Source organism: Salvelinus namaycush, chromosome 17 (genome assembly GCF_016432855.1).
Source record: "Salvelinus namaycush isolate Seneca chromosome 17, SaNama_1.0, whole genome shotgun sequence".
Taxonomy (NCBI): Eukaryota; Metazoa; Chordata; class Actinopteri; order Salmoniformes; family Salmonidae; genus Salvelinus; species Salvelinus namaycush.
In genome coordinates, this window is record NC_052323.1 from 30,375,204 (window position 1) to 30,391,809 (window position 16,606).

Below are 16,606 nucleotides of genomic sequence, written 5' to 3' on the forward strand. Positions count from 1 at the left end.
GAAGACAAACTCCACCTACCAGATGGAGGGAAGACAAACTCCACCTACCAGACGGAGGGAAGACAAACTCCCCCTACCAGATGGAGGGAAGACAAACTCCGCCTACCAGACGGAGGGAAGACAAACTCCGCCTACCAGACGGAGGGAAGACAAACTCCGCCTACCAGACGGAGGGAAGACAAACTCCGCCTACCAGACGGAGGGAAGACAAACTCCACCTACCAGACGGAGGGAAGACAAACTCCACCTACCAGACGGAGGGAAGACAAACTCCACCTACCAGACGGAGGGAAGACAAACTCCACCTACCAGACGGAGGGAAGACAAACTCCACCTACCAGACGGAGGGAAGACAAACTCCACCTACCAGACGGAGGGAAGACAAACTCCACCTACCAGACGGAGGGAAGACAAACTCCACCTACCAGATGGAGGGAAGACAAACTCCACCTACCAGATGGAGGGAAGACAAACTCCACCTACCAGATGGAGGGAAGACAAACTCCCCCTACCAGATGGAGGGAAGACAAACTCCACCTACCAGATGGAGGGAAGACAAACTCCACCTACCAGATGGAGGGAAGACAAACTCCACCTACCAGATGGAGGGAAGACAAACTCCACCTACCAGATGGAGGGAAGACAAACTCCCCCTACCAGATGGAGGGAAGACAAACTCCACCTACCAGATGGAGGGAAGACAAACTCCACCTACCAGATGGAGGGAAGACAAACTCCACCTACCAGACGGAGGGAAGACAAACTCCACCTACCAGACGGAGGGAAGACAAACTCCACCTACCAGACGGAGGGAAGACAAACTCCACCTACCAGATGGAGGGAAGACAAACTCCACCTACCAGATGGAGGGAAGACAAACTCCACCTACCAGATGGAGGGAAGACAAACTCCACCTACCAGATGGAGGGAAGACAAACTCCACCTACCAGATGGAGGGAAGACAAACTCCACCTACCAGATGGAGGGAAGACAAACTCCACCTACCAGATGGAGGGAAGACAAACTCCACCTACCAGATGGAGGGAAGACAAACTCCCCCTACCAGATGGAGGGAAGACAAACTCCACCTACCAGATGGAGGGAAGACAAACTCCACCTACCAGATGGAGGGAAGACAAACTCCACCTACCAGACGGAGGGAAGACAAACTCCACCTACCAGACAGAGGGAAGACAAACTCCACCTACCAGACGGATGGAAGACAAACTCCACCTACCAGACGGAGGGAAGACAAACTCCACCTACCAGACGGAGGGAAGACAAACTCCACCTACCAGACGGATGGAAGACAAACTCCACCTACCAGACGGAGGGAAGACAAACTCCACCTACCAGACGGATGGAAGACAAACTCCACCTACCAGACGGAGGGAAGACAAACTCCACCTACCAGACGGAGGGAAGACAAACTCCACCTACCAGACGGAGGGAATCCAAACTCCACCTACCAGACAGATGGAGAGATCTGTGACTAAATTGAGTGTGCCTACTGCGTTGGCCAATGGGATATCTCAAATCACCGTGACTACAGTTTCCACAACCCCGACCACAGCAACATTTCATACTAGCCTACAGTACGTGAGATTCATAACTTTTAAAACCTTGACCAGAGAGAGAGAGAGAGACTGTCAAAGACTACAGCGAAGAGCTGCTGTTTTGATGAGTGAGTTCACGTCTAAGTTTTTATTAAGCACTGTCAACAAGGTTTTTATTCAACACTATTACAAAACATAAAACCTCCTTTTCCATACTTCCCCTGGTGCTGCAATGAATGTGTAGCCAAGTGTATCGATAGCTATGTGTTTTTATTGTTATTAGCAGCTCGTCGTGTTTATCAATATAGGGGAATATTTAACTTTCTCTGGTCACATGATCAACATGATTGTGTGCATGAGGCAGATACGGTGCGACTCGAGTTTCACCATCAGATGGAAGACGATGTCCCCTCTCTCTAGTCAGTCTCACTGGAGGAAAGGAAGGAGAGAGCAGTCAGGGACCGTGAGAGGTGAACCCTCTGTTGTTCTCTCTCTCCCTTCGCTGAGACTAATGCTGTGTTCACACAACTGGGAACTCGGGAACTAGGAAATCTCCGACTTCAATGCGTTCAAGACTACTGGGAACTCAGAAGGGAAAAAATGACATAGAAATTAGAGCGATAAGTGACCGTGACACTGTGTCTCCGAGTAGGCTTAATGTGGGGGGAAAAAAACATCTGGTCTTCACAAAGGGAAAATTGTTTTGTAAAATGATACATGTTTTGAAGGAGAAGGGAGTTTTATTCTACCAATATGATAATGCATTGTTGAACATTACGCTGGTAACAAGGGAAGTTATTGTGACATCATCAAATTGTGTCTCCTTGTGGTCACTGCTGGCGCTGCATGTATATGTAGGGGGTTAGAACCTGGGGACAATGTTATAGACATCAATTCAAAAGCATCAGCGCATTACACATACAAGGATTACAATAATTACTGACAAAGTATAATTGTTAATATAAGATCATATTTTATTCATGGTGTCTTTTACAGCGTTGAAAACAAAATGGGAATTACAACATGACTTAAAAATCTCTCACAGAGAAACAACTTAAAAAACATGGGGTTCATAACACCTCACATTGATACAAAAATAATACACTTAAAAATACATTCATGTGAACTCATTGGACTAGCACACACATACACAGCACATATAAACACATTGGGAAATCATGATAACTCCTCGGGTTGCACAATCCTGGTAATTTGTCCAAAATTCCCTGAATTTCCAGAAATCCTGGTTGAATGATTCTCGGATTTCCTGCTGATTCCCTCCTGGTTGCAGGAAACTTCCTGTTTCTGGAACCCTTACAACAGACTGAAAAGGAACTGTGACCAACCACAGTCTCCACACGTATGAGCTGCCATTCTGTACATACAAACTGAAAATGCTTGATTTTGTTTTCTTCTTCTCCAAACCCATGCGCACTAACCACTACAACAAAGCGATGGATATCCTTTCCACACAAAAATACTTAATTGGTCACCAATTACACAACACAAGCACACTATCAGGCCTAATGCATGCTTCCGATGTTGCACTCAGGCTTTTGAGAACACACATTACAGAGCGATAATGCTATCCCAGTTTTTTTTTCTGTTTTCTTATAGAAATGTGTTAACAAATTGTTACAGTAATGTTGGTTTTGTACCTGGGTGTAGAAGCACAGAATTTGTTGTTTTATGGGTAACCAACAGTCACGTTGCGTTACAGTATCAACCTTTTTCACCGCCAACCTGTTATTTCTGTTGGTTTAAAATGACTGAGCAGTAGAATATGTTAAACCTTTAAATGTACTATATGTAAAAACAATTCATGTGGAATAATGCATTCTGTACACAGGCCCAAACAGAGCACTTGTATCATAACAAGCCTGCATATTCTGTACATATATAATAGCTGCATAGACATTCTGTACTGTTGGGCTATAGACAGTCAGATTAGATACCACATTTATGTGTTGGGCTATAGACAGTCAGATTAGATACCACATTTATGTGTTGGGCTATAGACAGTCAGATTAGATACCACATTTATGTGTTGGGCTATAGACAGTCAGATTAGATACCACATTTATGTGTTGGGCTATAGACAGTCAGATTAGATACCACATTTATGTGTTGGGCTATAGACAGTCAGATTAGATACCACATTTATGTGTTGGGCTATAGACAGTCAGATTAGATACCACATTTATGTGTTGGGCTATAGACAGTCAGATTAGATACCACATTTATGTGTTGGGCTATAGACAGTCAGATTAGATACCACATTTATGTGTTGGGCTATATACAGTCAGATTAGATACCACATTTATGTGTTGGGCTATAGACAGTCAGATTAGATACCACATTTATGTGTTGGGCTATAGACAGTCAGATTAGATACCATATTTATGTGTTGGGCTATATACAGTCAGATTAGATACCACATTTATGTGTTGGGCTATATACAGTCAGATTAGATACCACATTTATGTGTTGGGCTATATACAGTCAGATTAGATACCACATTTATGTGTTGGGCTATAGACAGTCAGATTAGATACCACATTTATGTGTTGGGCTATAGACAGTCAGATTAGATACCATATTTATGTGTTGGGCTATATACAGTCAGATTAGATACCACATTTATGTGTTGGGCTATATACAGTCAGATTAGATACCACATTTATGTGTTGGGCTATATACAGTCAGATTAGATACCACATTTATGTGTTGGGTTATATACAGTCAGATTAGATACCACATTTATGTGTTGGGCTATATACAGTCAAATTAGATACCACATTTATGTGTTGGGCTATATACAGTCAGATTAGATACCACATTTATGTGTTCGGACTCAAAAGACTGTTTATAACCAAATACCACCAACCGTTACAATTCCGAGAAATGTTTTTTGCGATCAAAGTCAGAATACTTCCACACTATGCACTATTTACACAATTGGCAATATCAGCAATTAAAGTTATATTGAATAGACAACCTGTTTTACAACAAACACGTGTAATATTTGTGAATATTTATTATCTACTTATTCATTAAATGTATGGATTTCTTCTCACTGTTAGGATCCAGTCCCCTTCATTATTTTGTCACATATGACCTCCGTCCCAAACGGCACCCTATTCCCTACGCAGTGCACTACTTTGGTCCAGGGTCCATAGGTATAGGGGGCTATTTGAGACCCACTCCATATCACTGAATGGTGAGGTCACAAATAGGAACTGTATTAATCTATGTGACATCTTTATGGTTATTACGGTTGTTATTATTGTATTAAATGGAGCTATTTTCTGCATGAAATGTAGGCATATTCATTCTTATAGGAATTGTTTTTTATGTAAACCCACTCTCTTTATACGGTCAGTGTTGCGTGACCTTGTTGTTACATAGTTGTCTAGGCATATTCATTCTTATTGGAATTGGTTTCACCCAAAGCCAGTCTCTCTCCCCCTCGGATGGAGAGTGGTCTAGATGAGCGAGTTCGATATTGCTGCAGTATTTAGTACAGCATATATTTGTGTTGCGTGGCCTTGTTGCCATCGTTTCAGATAAAACATCCTGTAATACTGTTCAATCCTGTGGAACAAAAGGTGAGTGACTCTTTCATTTACTCTACTGAATGTCAAGCCCACTTAGATGCCGATCAATCACATTTTATGGAGACATTCTAAGAATTGACTGTATAGAATATATTAAATTCACCTCGTAGAATGTTCCAGAATCATCTCTTTCGTAGAAACGTTGCAGTCTCTCCCTGAAAAAGACCTCTGATAGGGAGCACTGTATCTTTAACTCTAGAATAGAACACTTTAAAACATTCTAGAACATGACCTCCTCACAGCTTCCATAGTCGCTCTCCACCATGTCAGACCCGTTGTAGCAGCGAGAGTTCCGTCCTGCATGCCTAGCCTGCTGGGGCGGAGGGGGAGGAGGAGGAGAGTTACTCTCAGCGTAGGACGGCGTGGCAACGCTGAGGCGCATGCTGAGGCGCCGGTAGCCTGACGACACATTGTCCATGCTTTGTGCATGTTGCGTGGGATAGTAACTGATGGCAGTGTACTCGTTGGGGCACTGAGAGATGGGTAATGGAAGACCGTCAGGCCCCAGGAAGTCATCCAGGTTCTGGTTACTGTAGCAGGGCGGTAAGGGAGCGCGACGGTCAGAACGCTCCAGGGGAAACGGGAATCCGCCGAAGCGAGAGTTTCTACGTGAGTCTATTGATGCGGTCACAGAGCCGTAGGTGTCCTCCACAATGTCGAACTGGGGAAACTCTTGGACCTGGGGGTACTCTTGGACCTGGGGGTACTCTTGGACCGAGGGGGTCGGTCGACCGTAGTAGTCAGGATCAGCAGGGTAGACTGAACCGCAGGGAAAAGAGAGAGAACACTCATTATCATTCACTATAGTCTTTCAGTATTATCGCCTTTCAGAGGATCTTCATACCAATTTTCAAAGTGTCCTTGTCGGTTATACAACTCCTTAAACAACTCATTATAGTTAAGGTATTATAACCTCTGAGTGATGAAAAACCTATTAAAGTTCAACACCTTGACACTTATCCTCTGCAGGAATTTCCTGCCTGACCAGACTACTGCTCAATGCCACATGTTCTGTATGTATCACAACTGATAATGGATTACATCCATGTATGGATGAGTAACCTCCATTGTTTTGATCTAAAGGACAAAGTGAGAAGGAGTATAATATGAATAATGGCTTTGTTATATCCTCCACATCTCCAGATCATTCACCTTCAGACACTTTCTGGGTGTCTCATTGGTCATCTCAATGAAATGCTGTCACTTAGTGTTGGATAAAGTGAAGACTGGCCCGGCAGGTTGAGTAAGCTACTACCACAGTTATTACTACTCAGACAGTTAGCTTAAAGTATCCACTCCAATTTCCCCTCTGGGAGATTATTAAAGTTTATTCAATGAACTCACCTTCATAGTCCTTATCCCAGTGGTGTTTCCTGATGGACTCATTGTCAGAGATGGTTGAAGGTGTAGGAGGGAGGTTGGGGGCCACACTACACACCACAGGCCCCTGTGGCTTTTGCTTCCCGGCCCTTAGGCTTACCTGGGACCCCAGCCCCAGGTCCATCTGGCTGCGAGGCCTCAGAGATCTGAAGGGACTGTGTATGTTATCCAGGTCGTTACCAGAGCCCATCAGCATGTTCATCTCTATTGGGCTGACTTTTGGAGTGCCGGCCATCATGGATTTGGCCAGACTGGGTTGGAAGTAACCGTTGGAGTCCTGAACACAGACAGGCTTCTTCTTCTGTTGGACATAACGTTTGCGGACGCAGACGAAGACACCGACCAGGAAGAAAACCCCCATCAAGCTGGCACAGATCTCCACTATCTCGATGTAGCCCAGCCCGGCGTACACCTGTATTGAGGATGAGACAGGACACCTTTTGGTTAGCTTTAAGCAGGGCCGTCTAAGGCTGAGATTTGGTTGGGACCCCCCGCCCTAACTCTCAACAGGAAGTTTGAGACCCTGACTGAGTTCCCAAAAACTAAAATAAAACTATAAGTTATGGGCCTAGCGGAGCCAGTCCTGGCTTAACAAAAATTCTCCAGGGGTGAAGTTTCCTGTATGTACAGGTCTAGGATCAGCTCCCCCCCAATCATAACCTTTACCAGTAGTGGGGAAAAAGGCTAAACTGACCCAATATCAGCATCTAGGGCAATTTCACCCTATTCCTACTAAAACCAGATATGTTACACAGAGCATTATGTGTACCTTAGTTTAGCATGTTACAATACCTGGGGCAGAGGGTCGCAGTGGATGGAGCCCCCGGAGAAAGTACAGTTGTACCCTTCTAGACACGGGTTGGGGGAGCATCCGTCGATTAGGCTCTGACACCTAAAGAAGAGGGAGCAGAAGAATACTTTGTTGTCCATTAACTTGCAGAGAACGGAAATTAGTTTTTTTTGCTTTCAGTACTCAAGGAAGGAAGGAGGACATACAACAGAATTAGGCTTAATCAGTTTGGGGACATGTAAATGTACAAAATGCCGAATGCTGTTCTCCAGCCCCTGAGCCAATCAAACTAGGAGCACGGCACGTGTAACATTTTCCGTGACTAACCAAAAAGAATCAGAACACCTGTACCATATGGCAGGTGAGGAGGTCTTAAAGAATCAGAACACCTGTACCATATGGCAGGTGAGGAGGTCTTAAAGAATCAGAACACCTGTACCATATGGCAGGTGAGGAGGTCTTAAAGAATCAGAACACCTGTACCATATGGCAGGTGAGGAGGTCTTAAAGAATCAGAACACCTGTACCATATGGCAGGTGAGGAGGTCTTAAAGAATCAGAACACCTGTACCATATCGATCATTGGTACTGTAACTTCCGCGACGCATACAAAGCCCTCACTTGCCCTCCTTTCGGCAAATCTGACCATGACTACATTTTGTTGCTCCCAGCATATAGACAGAAACTAAAATAGGAAATGCCCGTGCTCAGGTCTGTTCAGCGCTGGTCCGACCAATCTGAATCAATGCTTCAAGATTGCTTTGATCACATGGACTGGGATATGTTCCGGATAGCCTCAGACATTGATGTAAACATTGATGTATGAGCTGATTCTGTGAGCAAGTTTATTAGCAAGTGCATCGGTGATGTTGTACCCACGGTGACTATTAAATCCTTCCCCAACCAGAAACCGTGGATTGATGGCAGCATTCGCGCAAAACTGAAAGCGTGAACCACTGCTTTTAATCACGGTAAGGCGACCGGAAACATGACTGAATACAAACAGTGTAGCTATTCCCTCAAGGCAATCAAACAAGCTGAGCGTCAGTATAGAGACAAAGTAGAGTCGCAATTCAACGGCTTAGACATGAGACGTATGTGGCAGGGTCTACAGTCATTCACAGATTATAAAAATAAAACCAGCCCCGTTGCGGACCCCAACGTCTTGCTCCCAGATACACTAAACAACTTCTTTGCTCGCTTTGAGGACAATACAGTGTCACTGACACAGCCCGCTACCAAAACCTGTGGGCTCTCCTTCACCGCAGCCAACATGAGTAAAACATTTAAACGTGCTAACCCTCGCGAGGATGCACAGACCAGCTGGCTGGTGTGTTTAAAGACATATTCAATCAATCCCTATCCCAGTCTGCTGTTCCCACATGCTTTAAGAGGGCCACTATTGTTCCTGTTCCCAAGAAAGCTAAGATAACTGAGATAAACGGTTATCGCCCCGAAGCACACACTTCCGTCATCATGAAGTACTTTGAGAGATTAGTCAAGGATCATATAACCTCCACCCTACCTGACACCCTAGACCCACTCCAGTTTGCTTACCGCCCCAATAGGTCCACAGACGACGCAATTGCAATCACACTGCACACTGCCCTAACCCATCTGCACAAGAGGAATACCTATGTAAGAATGCTGTTCATCGATTACAGCTCAGCATTTAACACCATAGTACCCTCCAAACTCGTTATTAAGCTCGAGAACCTGGGTCTCGACCCCGCCCTGTGCAACTGGGTCCTGGACTTTCTGACGGGTCGCCCCTAGGTGGTGAGGGTAGGGAACAACCTCTCCACCCCGCTGATCCTCAACACTGGGGCCCCACAAGGGTGCGTTCTCAGCCCTCTCCTGGACTCCCTGTTCACCCATGACTGTGTGGCCATGCACTCCAACTCAATCATCAAGTTTGCAGACAACACTACAGTGGTAGGCTTGATTACCAACAACGACGAGACGGCCTACAGGGAGGGGGTGAGGTCCCTCGGAGTAAGGTGTCAGGAAAATAACCTCACACTCAACGACTTTAATGCAGGGAAACTTAAATCAGTTCTACCTAATTTCTATCAACATGTTAAATGTGCAACCACAGGGGAAAAAAATTCTAGATCACCTGTACTCCACACACAGAGACGCGTACAAAGCTCTACCTCGCCCTCCATTTGGTAAATCCGACCACAACTCTATCCTCCTGATTCCTGCTTACAAGCAAAAGTTAAAGCCGGAAGCACCAGTGACTCGGTCTATAAAAAAGTGGTCAGATGAAGCAGATGCTAAACTACAGGACTGTTTTGCTATCACAGACTGGAACATGTTCCGGGATTCTTCCGATGGCATTGAGGAGTACACCGCATCAGTCACTGGCATTATCAATAAGTGCATCGAGGACGTCGTCCCCACAGTGACTGTACGTACATACCCCAACCAGAAGCCATGGATTACAGGCAACATTCGCACTGAGCTAAAGGGTAGAGCTGCCGATTTCAAGGTGCGGTACTCTAACCCGGAAGCTTATGAGAAACCCTGCGACGAACCATCAAACAGGCAAAGTGTCAATACAGGGCTAAGATTGAATCATACTACACCGGCTCCGACGCTCGTCTTATGTGGCAGGGCTTGCAAACTATTACAGACTACAAAGGGAAGCACAGCCGCGAGCTGCCCAGTGACACGAGCCTACCAGACGAGCTAAATCACTTCTATGCTCGCTTTGAGGCAAGCAACACTATGGCATGCATGAGAGCATCAGCTGTTCCGCACGACTGTGTGATCACGCTCTCCGTAGCCTACGTGAGTAAGACCTTTCAACAGGTCAGCATTCACAAGGCTGCGGCGCCAGACGGATTACCAGGACGTGTGCTCCGGGCATGTGCTGACCACCTGGCAGGTGTCTTCACTGACATTTTCAACATGTCCCTGATTGAGTCTGTAATACCAACATGTTTCAAGCAGACCACCATAGTCCCTATGCCCAAGAACACGAAGGCAACTTGCCTAAATGACTACAGACCCGTACACTCACGTCCATAGCCCTGAAGTGCTTTGAAAGGCTGGTAATGGCTCACATCAACACAATTATCCCAGAAAGCCTAGACCCACTCCAATTTGCATACCGCCCAAACAGATCCACAGATGATGCAATCTCTATTGCACTCCACACTGCCCTTTCCCACCTGGACAAAAGGAACAACTATGTGAGAATGTTATTCATTGACTACAGCTCAGCGTTCAACACTATAGTGCCCTCAAAGCTCATCACTAAGCTAAGGATCCTGGGACTAAAACACCTCCCTCTGCAACTGGATCCTGGACTTCCTGACAACACATCTGCCACACTGATCCTCAACACTGGAGCCCCCCAGGGGTGCGTGCTTAGTTCCCTCCTGCACTCCTTGTTCACCCACGACTGCATGGCCAGGCACGACTCCAACACCGTCATTAAGTTTGCAGACGACACAACATTGGTAGGCCTGATCACCGACAATGACGAGACAGCCTATAGGGAGGAGGTCAGAGACCTGGCCGGGTGGTGTCAGAATAACAACCTATCTCTCAACGTAACCAAGACAAAGGAGATGATTGTGGACTACAGGAAAAGGAGGACCGAGCACGCCCCCATTCTCATCGACGGGGCTGTAGTGGAGCAGGTTGAGAGCTTCAAGTTCCTTGGTGTCCACATCATCAACAAACTAGAATGGTCCAAATACACCAAGACAGTCATGAAGAGGGCACGACAAAGCCTATTCCCCCTCAGGAAACTAAAAAGATTTGGCATGGGTCCTAAGATCCTCAAAGGTTCTACAGCTGCAACATCGAGAGCATCCTGACTGGTTGCATCACTGCCTGGTACGGCAATTGTTCGGCCTCCGACTGCAAGGCACTACAGAGGGTAGTGCGTACGGCCCAGTACATCAATGAAGCTAAGAGTTGAGGAAGGCGCTAAAAGTTGTCAAAGACCCCAGCCACCCCAGTCATAGACTGTTCTCTCTACTACATCATGGCAAGCGGTACCAGAGTGCCAAGTCTAGGACAAAAAGGCTTCTCAAAAGTTTTTACCCTCAAGCCATAAGACTCCTGAACAGGTAATCAAATGGCTACCCGGACTATTTTTACTGTGTGCCCCCTCGCATCTCTCTTTTTCGCTGCTGCTACTATCTGTTTATCATATATGCATATTAACTTTAACTATACATTCATGTACATACTACCTCAATTGGTCCGACCAACCAGTGCTCCCGCACAGTGTCTAACCGGGCTATCTGCATTGTGTCCCGCCACCCACCACCCGCCAACCCCTCTTTTACACTACTGCTACTCTCTGTTCATCATATATGCACAGTCACTTTAACCATATCTACATGTACATACTACCTCAATCAGCCCGACTATCTGGTGCCTGTATATAGCCTAGCAACTGTTATTTTTCACTGTCTTTTATACTGTTGTTTTTAATTATTTACTTACCTATTGTTCACCTAATACCTTTGTTGCACTATTGGTTAGAGCCTGTAAGTAAGCATTTCACTGTAAGGTCTACACCTGTTGTATTCGGCGCACATGACAAATAAACTTAGATTTGATTTGATCGTGGACTTCAGGAAACAGCAGAGGGAGCACCCCCCTATCCACATCGACGGGACAGTAGTGGTGAAGGAGGAACTTAAAACGTTGCTCGGCGCACACATCACGGACAAACTGCAATGGTCCACCCACACAGACAGTGTGGTGAAGAAGGCACAACAGCGCCTCTTCAACCTCAGGAGGCTGAAGAATTTTTCCTTGTCACTGGAAACACTCACAAACTTTTACAGATACACAATCGAGAGCTGCCTGTCGGGCTGTATCACTCCTGGTACGGCAACTGCTCCGCCCACAACCATAAGGCTCTCCAGAGGGTGGTAAGGTCTGCACAACGCATCACCGGGGGCAAACTACCTGCCCTCCAAGACACCTACACCACACAATGTCACAGGAAGGCCAAAAAAGATAATCAAGGACAACAACCACCCGAGCCACTGCCTGTTCACCCCGCTATCATCCAGAAGGCGAGATCAGTACAGGTGCATCAAAGCTGGGACTGAGAGACTGAAAAACAGCTTCTATCTCAAGGCCGTCAGATTGTTAAACAGCCATCACTAACATTGAGTGGCTACTGCCAACATACTGACTCAAATCTCTAGCCACTTTAATAAGGGGGGGGGGGGGGGGGACTAACAGCATGTTGATACAGAGGCCGCAGGGATGAGAGGGATAGCTATGTGAGAGATAGACATACCTGATTCCAGCCATATTCAGTTGGCAGTTACAGATGTAACCTTGACTCTTTGGCACACACACCCCACCGTGGGCACAGGGCTGGGAGGCACAGGGGTTCTTGTCCAGCTCACAGTGGGGGCCATAGAAGGGAACTGGACAGCTGCAGCGGAACCCTGGAGGGTAAACAAACATATAAACAGGAAGCGAGATCAGCCTTCCGAAGACGGTCAAAGTTTTAGAACACCTTTAAAGTTCTCTTACTCTCTTAGTAACAACAGAGGGATTCTAAGGAAGGATAGGATACAAGCTATTTTTAAAAGTGGAATATAGGGTAGAGAGTTTTGTAAAGACAGTTTGGTTCCATCCAGTTGTCGTGAGGTCTGGTTATTCAGTTTGCACCTCACTACTCTAGTTTCAACTTCCCTGTAGAACAATTATAATAATACTTTGTAGACAATAGGACACCTTCAATCTGTTCAAACACTGTAGTTTGTTCAACATTGTATTCTCATATTGGTGACTGAATATCCTCGCAGAGGTAAAACTCTGTTGTTGAAGGGATGATAGATAATGTACCTTAAGTATACTGTAGATATACTACATCACAAAACCTGTAGGCTTTGTTGCCACGTGTTGTTGACAAACATCACAATGACAAATATCACAATGACAAACATCACAATGACAAACATCACAATGACAAACATCACAATGACATTGCAAAACATTTGAGAACATTTTCTCTACAAATGTTTCTTATCTTTTGATTACAGACGGTGGGTGTTTAGCATGTTAAGCATTGTAATGTGATGGGCAGAATGGGAAACACAGGGCCTCCAAACTTCCTTGGAGAGAATCCTTTGCATTTCCTGTTCCATTTAGCTTGGAGGTGCATTAAGTGTATGATACAGTGGTAAACACACACAGATGCCAGGATGGAACATAGTCCTCTCTCTCTCACCCTCACCCTATACTATATGAGTACATGCCTTTACCACGGGATGCCTGTGACTTCATTACCGCACAAATCATGAGTTGCTAACACGGTTAACTTAACCCTGACCTTGACCTTGAATGAGGTGGGTAGAGGCTTACAGTATGCTATTTGTGTTGTTTTTAGAGGTTGACACTATTTGGGAGTGATATAGTATGCCAAGTTTAAGAAACTGACCTCCGTTGGATTCCTCCTCACAGGTTCCTGCATTCAGACAGGGGTTACTGTCACAGCTGTTCATCCTGACCTGGTTGACACAGCACTGGTAGACCCCAAACACCCTCCTCCTCCCAGGACCATTCCACTCCTTATTCTCTTCTGTCCTGATGGGTTCCCCATTCAGCTCCATACCCTCCAGGCAGCCCACCAAGCCTTGTGCTTGGGTCTGGGCCCTGGCCTGGGTCTCTGTAGAGGTGGTGGTGGTGGTGGTGGTGGTGGTGGTGGTGGGAGAATAACCAGGACCAGGGGGGCCAGCGAGGATCAGAGCCCCATGAGGCTGCATCAGATGGCAGGGTTTAGAGAGGACGACCTGGGCTGAGTGAATGTGGTCCAGGGTGAGTCTGAGGATGGTGCCGTTGACCTCCAGAAGGACGTGGTGCCACCGCCCGTCTGACACCACTGGGGCTGTGTGGATACGCAGGGAACCCGGGAGTGTGTTGCCACAGAGGTACATGAACCTCAACTCTCCACCCATCAGCTGTAGAAGATTATATAACACTGTTCATATACACGCTGGTACAATTATCCATCAGCTGTGGAAGATTATATAACACTGTTCATATACACGCTGGTACAACTATCCATCATCTGTAGCAGATAATATAACAGTGTTCACTGTTCGTAAACTTTTATTCCCCAGTCTGAAGTAGAGACAGTGGACTAGAACACAACACATCAATGTAGTTTTGATACATTTGGCAGATCATTAGTTTAAACTGGAAATAATAGAGGTTCCGTTCCAACCTGACATTATTTCCATCTCAGCCATTCCAACCCGACATTATTTCCATCTCAGCCGTTCCAACCCGACATTATCGCCATCTCAGCCGTTCCAACCCGACATTATCGCCATCTCAACAGTTCCAACCTGACATTATCGCCATCTCAGCCGTTCCAACCCGACATTATCGCCATCTCAGCCGTTCCAACCCGACATTATCTCCATCTCAGCTGTTCCAACCCGACATTATCGCAATCTCAGGCGTTCCAACCTGACATTATTTCCATCTCAGCCGTTCCAACCCGACATTATCGCCATCTCAGCCGTTCCAACCCGACATTATCGCCATCTCAGCTGTTCCAACCCGACATTATCGCCATCTCAGCCGTTCCAACCTATCGTTATCGCCATCTCCAACCCAACATTATCAGGTCAATTTCGCTCCAGAGAAGTAGCAAATTTTTCCCTCATTGGTGCAAATTCTAGCTTAGCTTCTAACTATCGTTAGCTAGCTATCAAGCTAGCGAGGTTTCCTTAGCAGGGTGTACTCAGCCCACAGCCCTTGAGGCTAGTACCACAGATTGTCCCGGGAGTGTGACTGTTTGAATCCCTGCTGTTTGTTGCTGTTTCCATCTGCCCTGCGACCTGCCCTGCGACCTGCCCTGTGACCTGCCCTGTGACCTGCCCTGTGACCTGCCCTGTGACCTGCCCTGCGACCTGCCCTGTGACCTGCCCTGCGACCTGCCCTGTGACCTGCCCTGCGACCTGCCCTGCGACCTGCCCTGCGACCTGCCCTGCGACCTGCCCTGTGACCTGCCCTGCGACCTGCCCTGCGACCTGCCCTGCGACCTGCCCTGCGACCTGCCCTGCGACCTGCCCTGTGACCTGCCCTGTGACCTGCCCTGCGACCTGCCCTGCGACCTGCCCTGCGACCTGCCCTGCGACCTGCCATGTCTGGAACTGCGGAGGTGACAGCATTGCCTACATTGCTACCATAACAAAGACCAAAGCTGGTGGGAGTACTGTTGAGCACAGTGGTGTCTCTCTATCACAGGTGAAGGATCTTTTAAACAAATACAAATAGTTCTACAAGCAGTTGTTACAACAACAAGAATATAGCTCCAAGTGTTTTGTCCAAAAACTGTTGGATTCAACTAATAAAAGATGGATGACCTGACCAGAGAGGTCCAGGATCTGGAGAACAGCTTGCAGTCTCCCAGGGTCAGCTCGATGACTTTAATCAGGAGAACAGCAAGATGACAGCAACAGTCCTTAAGAGAGGACATCATTTCTGTATGTGAATCCATGATAACCATGATGGAGAAATCAGATTATCTCAAGGGACAATCAAGGCGGAACACAACATTGTTGTGGACGGAATCACATGAGACCTGGATTGAGTCTGAGGACAAAGTGAGTGGAAATGATCTCAGAAAAACTGAAGATGGGACTGGAATCCCACCACCGGCCCAGGTGACAGGCCCCAGACCGATCGTGGTCAAGTTCCTGAGGTTCAAGTACAAGGTAACTGTTCTGGAAAGACCCAAGAATTTTAGAATTAGTCAAAGAGGACAATCCTGAAGCTGTGCGCCAGAAGAGGAAATCATTTATCCCAGTCATGAAAGCTGCCAGAGCACTTGGGGACATTGATTACATCCGCTATGACAGGCTCATTGTCCACCCTCCCTCCCAAAACTCTGGAGGGATGAGAGAGCCAAGCCTAGCTTCAACATCGTAGCACACACTTACACACACCAACTGATTGATGAACTGCTGAATAATGGGTTTTTTCTTGCTTTGTTTGCTCTTTTCCATATTACTGTAACTACTGCATCAGCCTCTTCTGAGGGTTTTGTGGACATATTGAACTAGCACAGTGCTTGGCTGCTGAGCTGCTAGGTTGGGCTGCTAGCATGGAGCTAACATGGAAATGAACGGATCCCCTTCCCTCTGTTGTTTTGGAGAGAGGAGCTATGGACTGCCTAACGTACAGCTCGGCCTTTTTACCAGCGACCTATGGGGTAGTGCACACCTTTAGACCAGAGCCCTATGGGGTAGTGCACTACT

At 46.4% G+C, this 16,606-nt stretch overlaps 1 protein-coding gene across 1 annotated transcript in view; it reads right to left on the bottom strand.

The window, feature by feature from the left end:
* Nucleotides 1–5,393: 5,393 nt before the first annotated feature.
* LOC120062178 (protocadherin Fat 2-like) overlaps nucleotides 5,394–16,606 on the bottom strand; it is a 63,031-nt gene continuing 51,818 nt past the window's right edge. The window contains exons 23-27 of the mRNA XM_039011984.1: nucleotides 13,777–14,296; nucleotides 12,625–12,778; nucleotides 7,346–7,445; nucleotides 6,518–6,965; nucleotides 5,394–5,932 (exon numbers count right to left, since the gene is read on the bottom strand). Of these exons, the coding sequence (XP_038867912.1) occupies nucleotides 5,394–5,932; nucleotides 6,518–6,965; nucleotides 7,346–7,445; nucleotides 12,625–12,778; nucleotides 13,777–14,296 (1,761 nt within the window). The remainder of the gene's footprint in view (nucleotides 5,933–6,517; nucleotides 6,966–7,345; nucleotides 7,446–12,624; nucleotides 12,779–13,776; nucleotides 14,297–16,606) is intronic.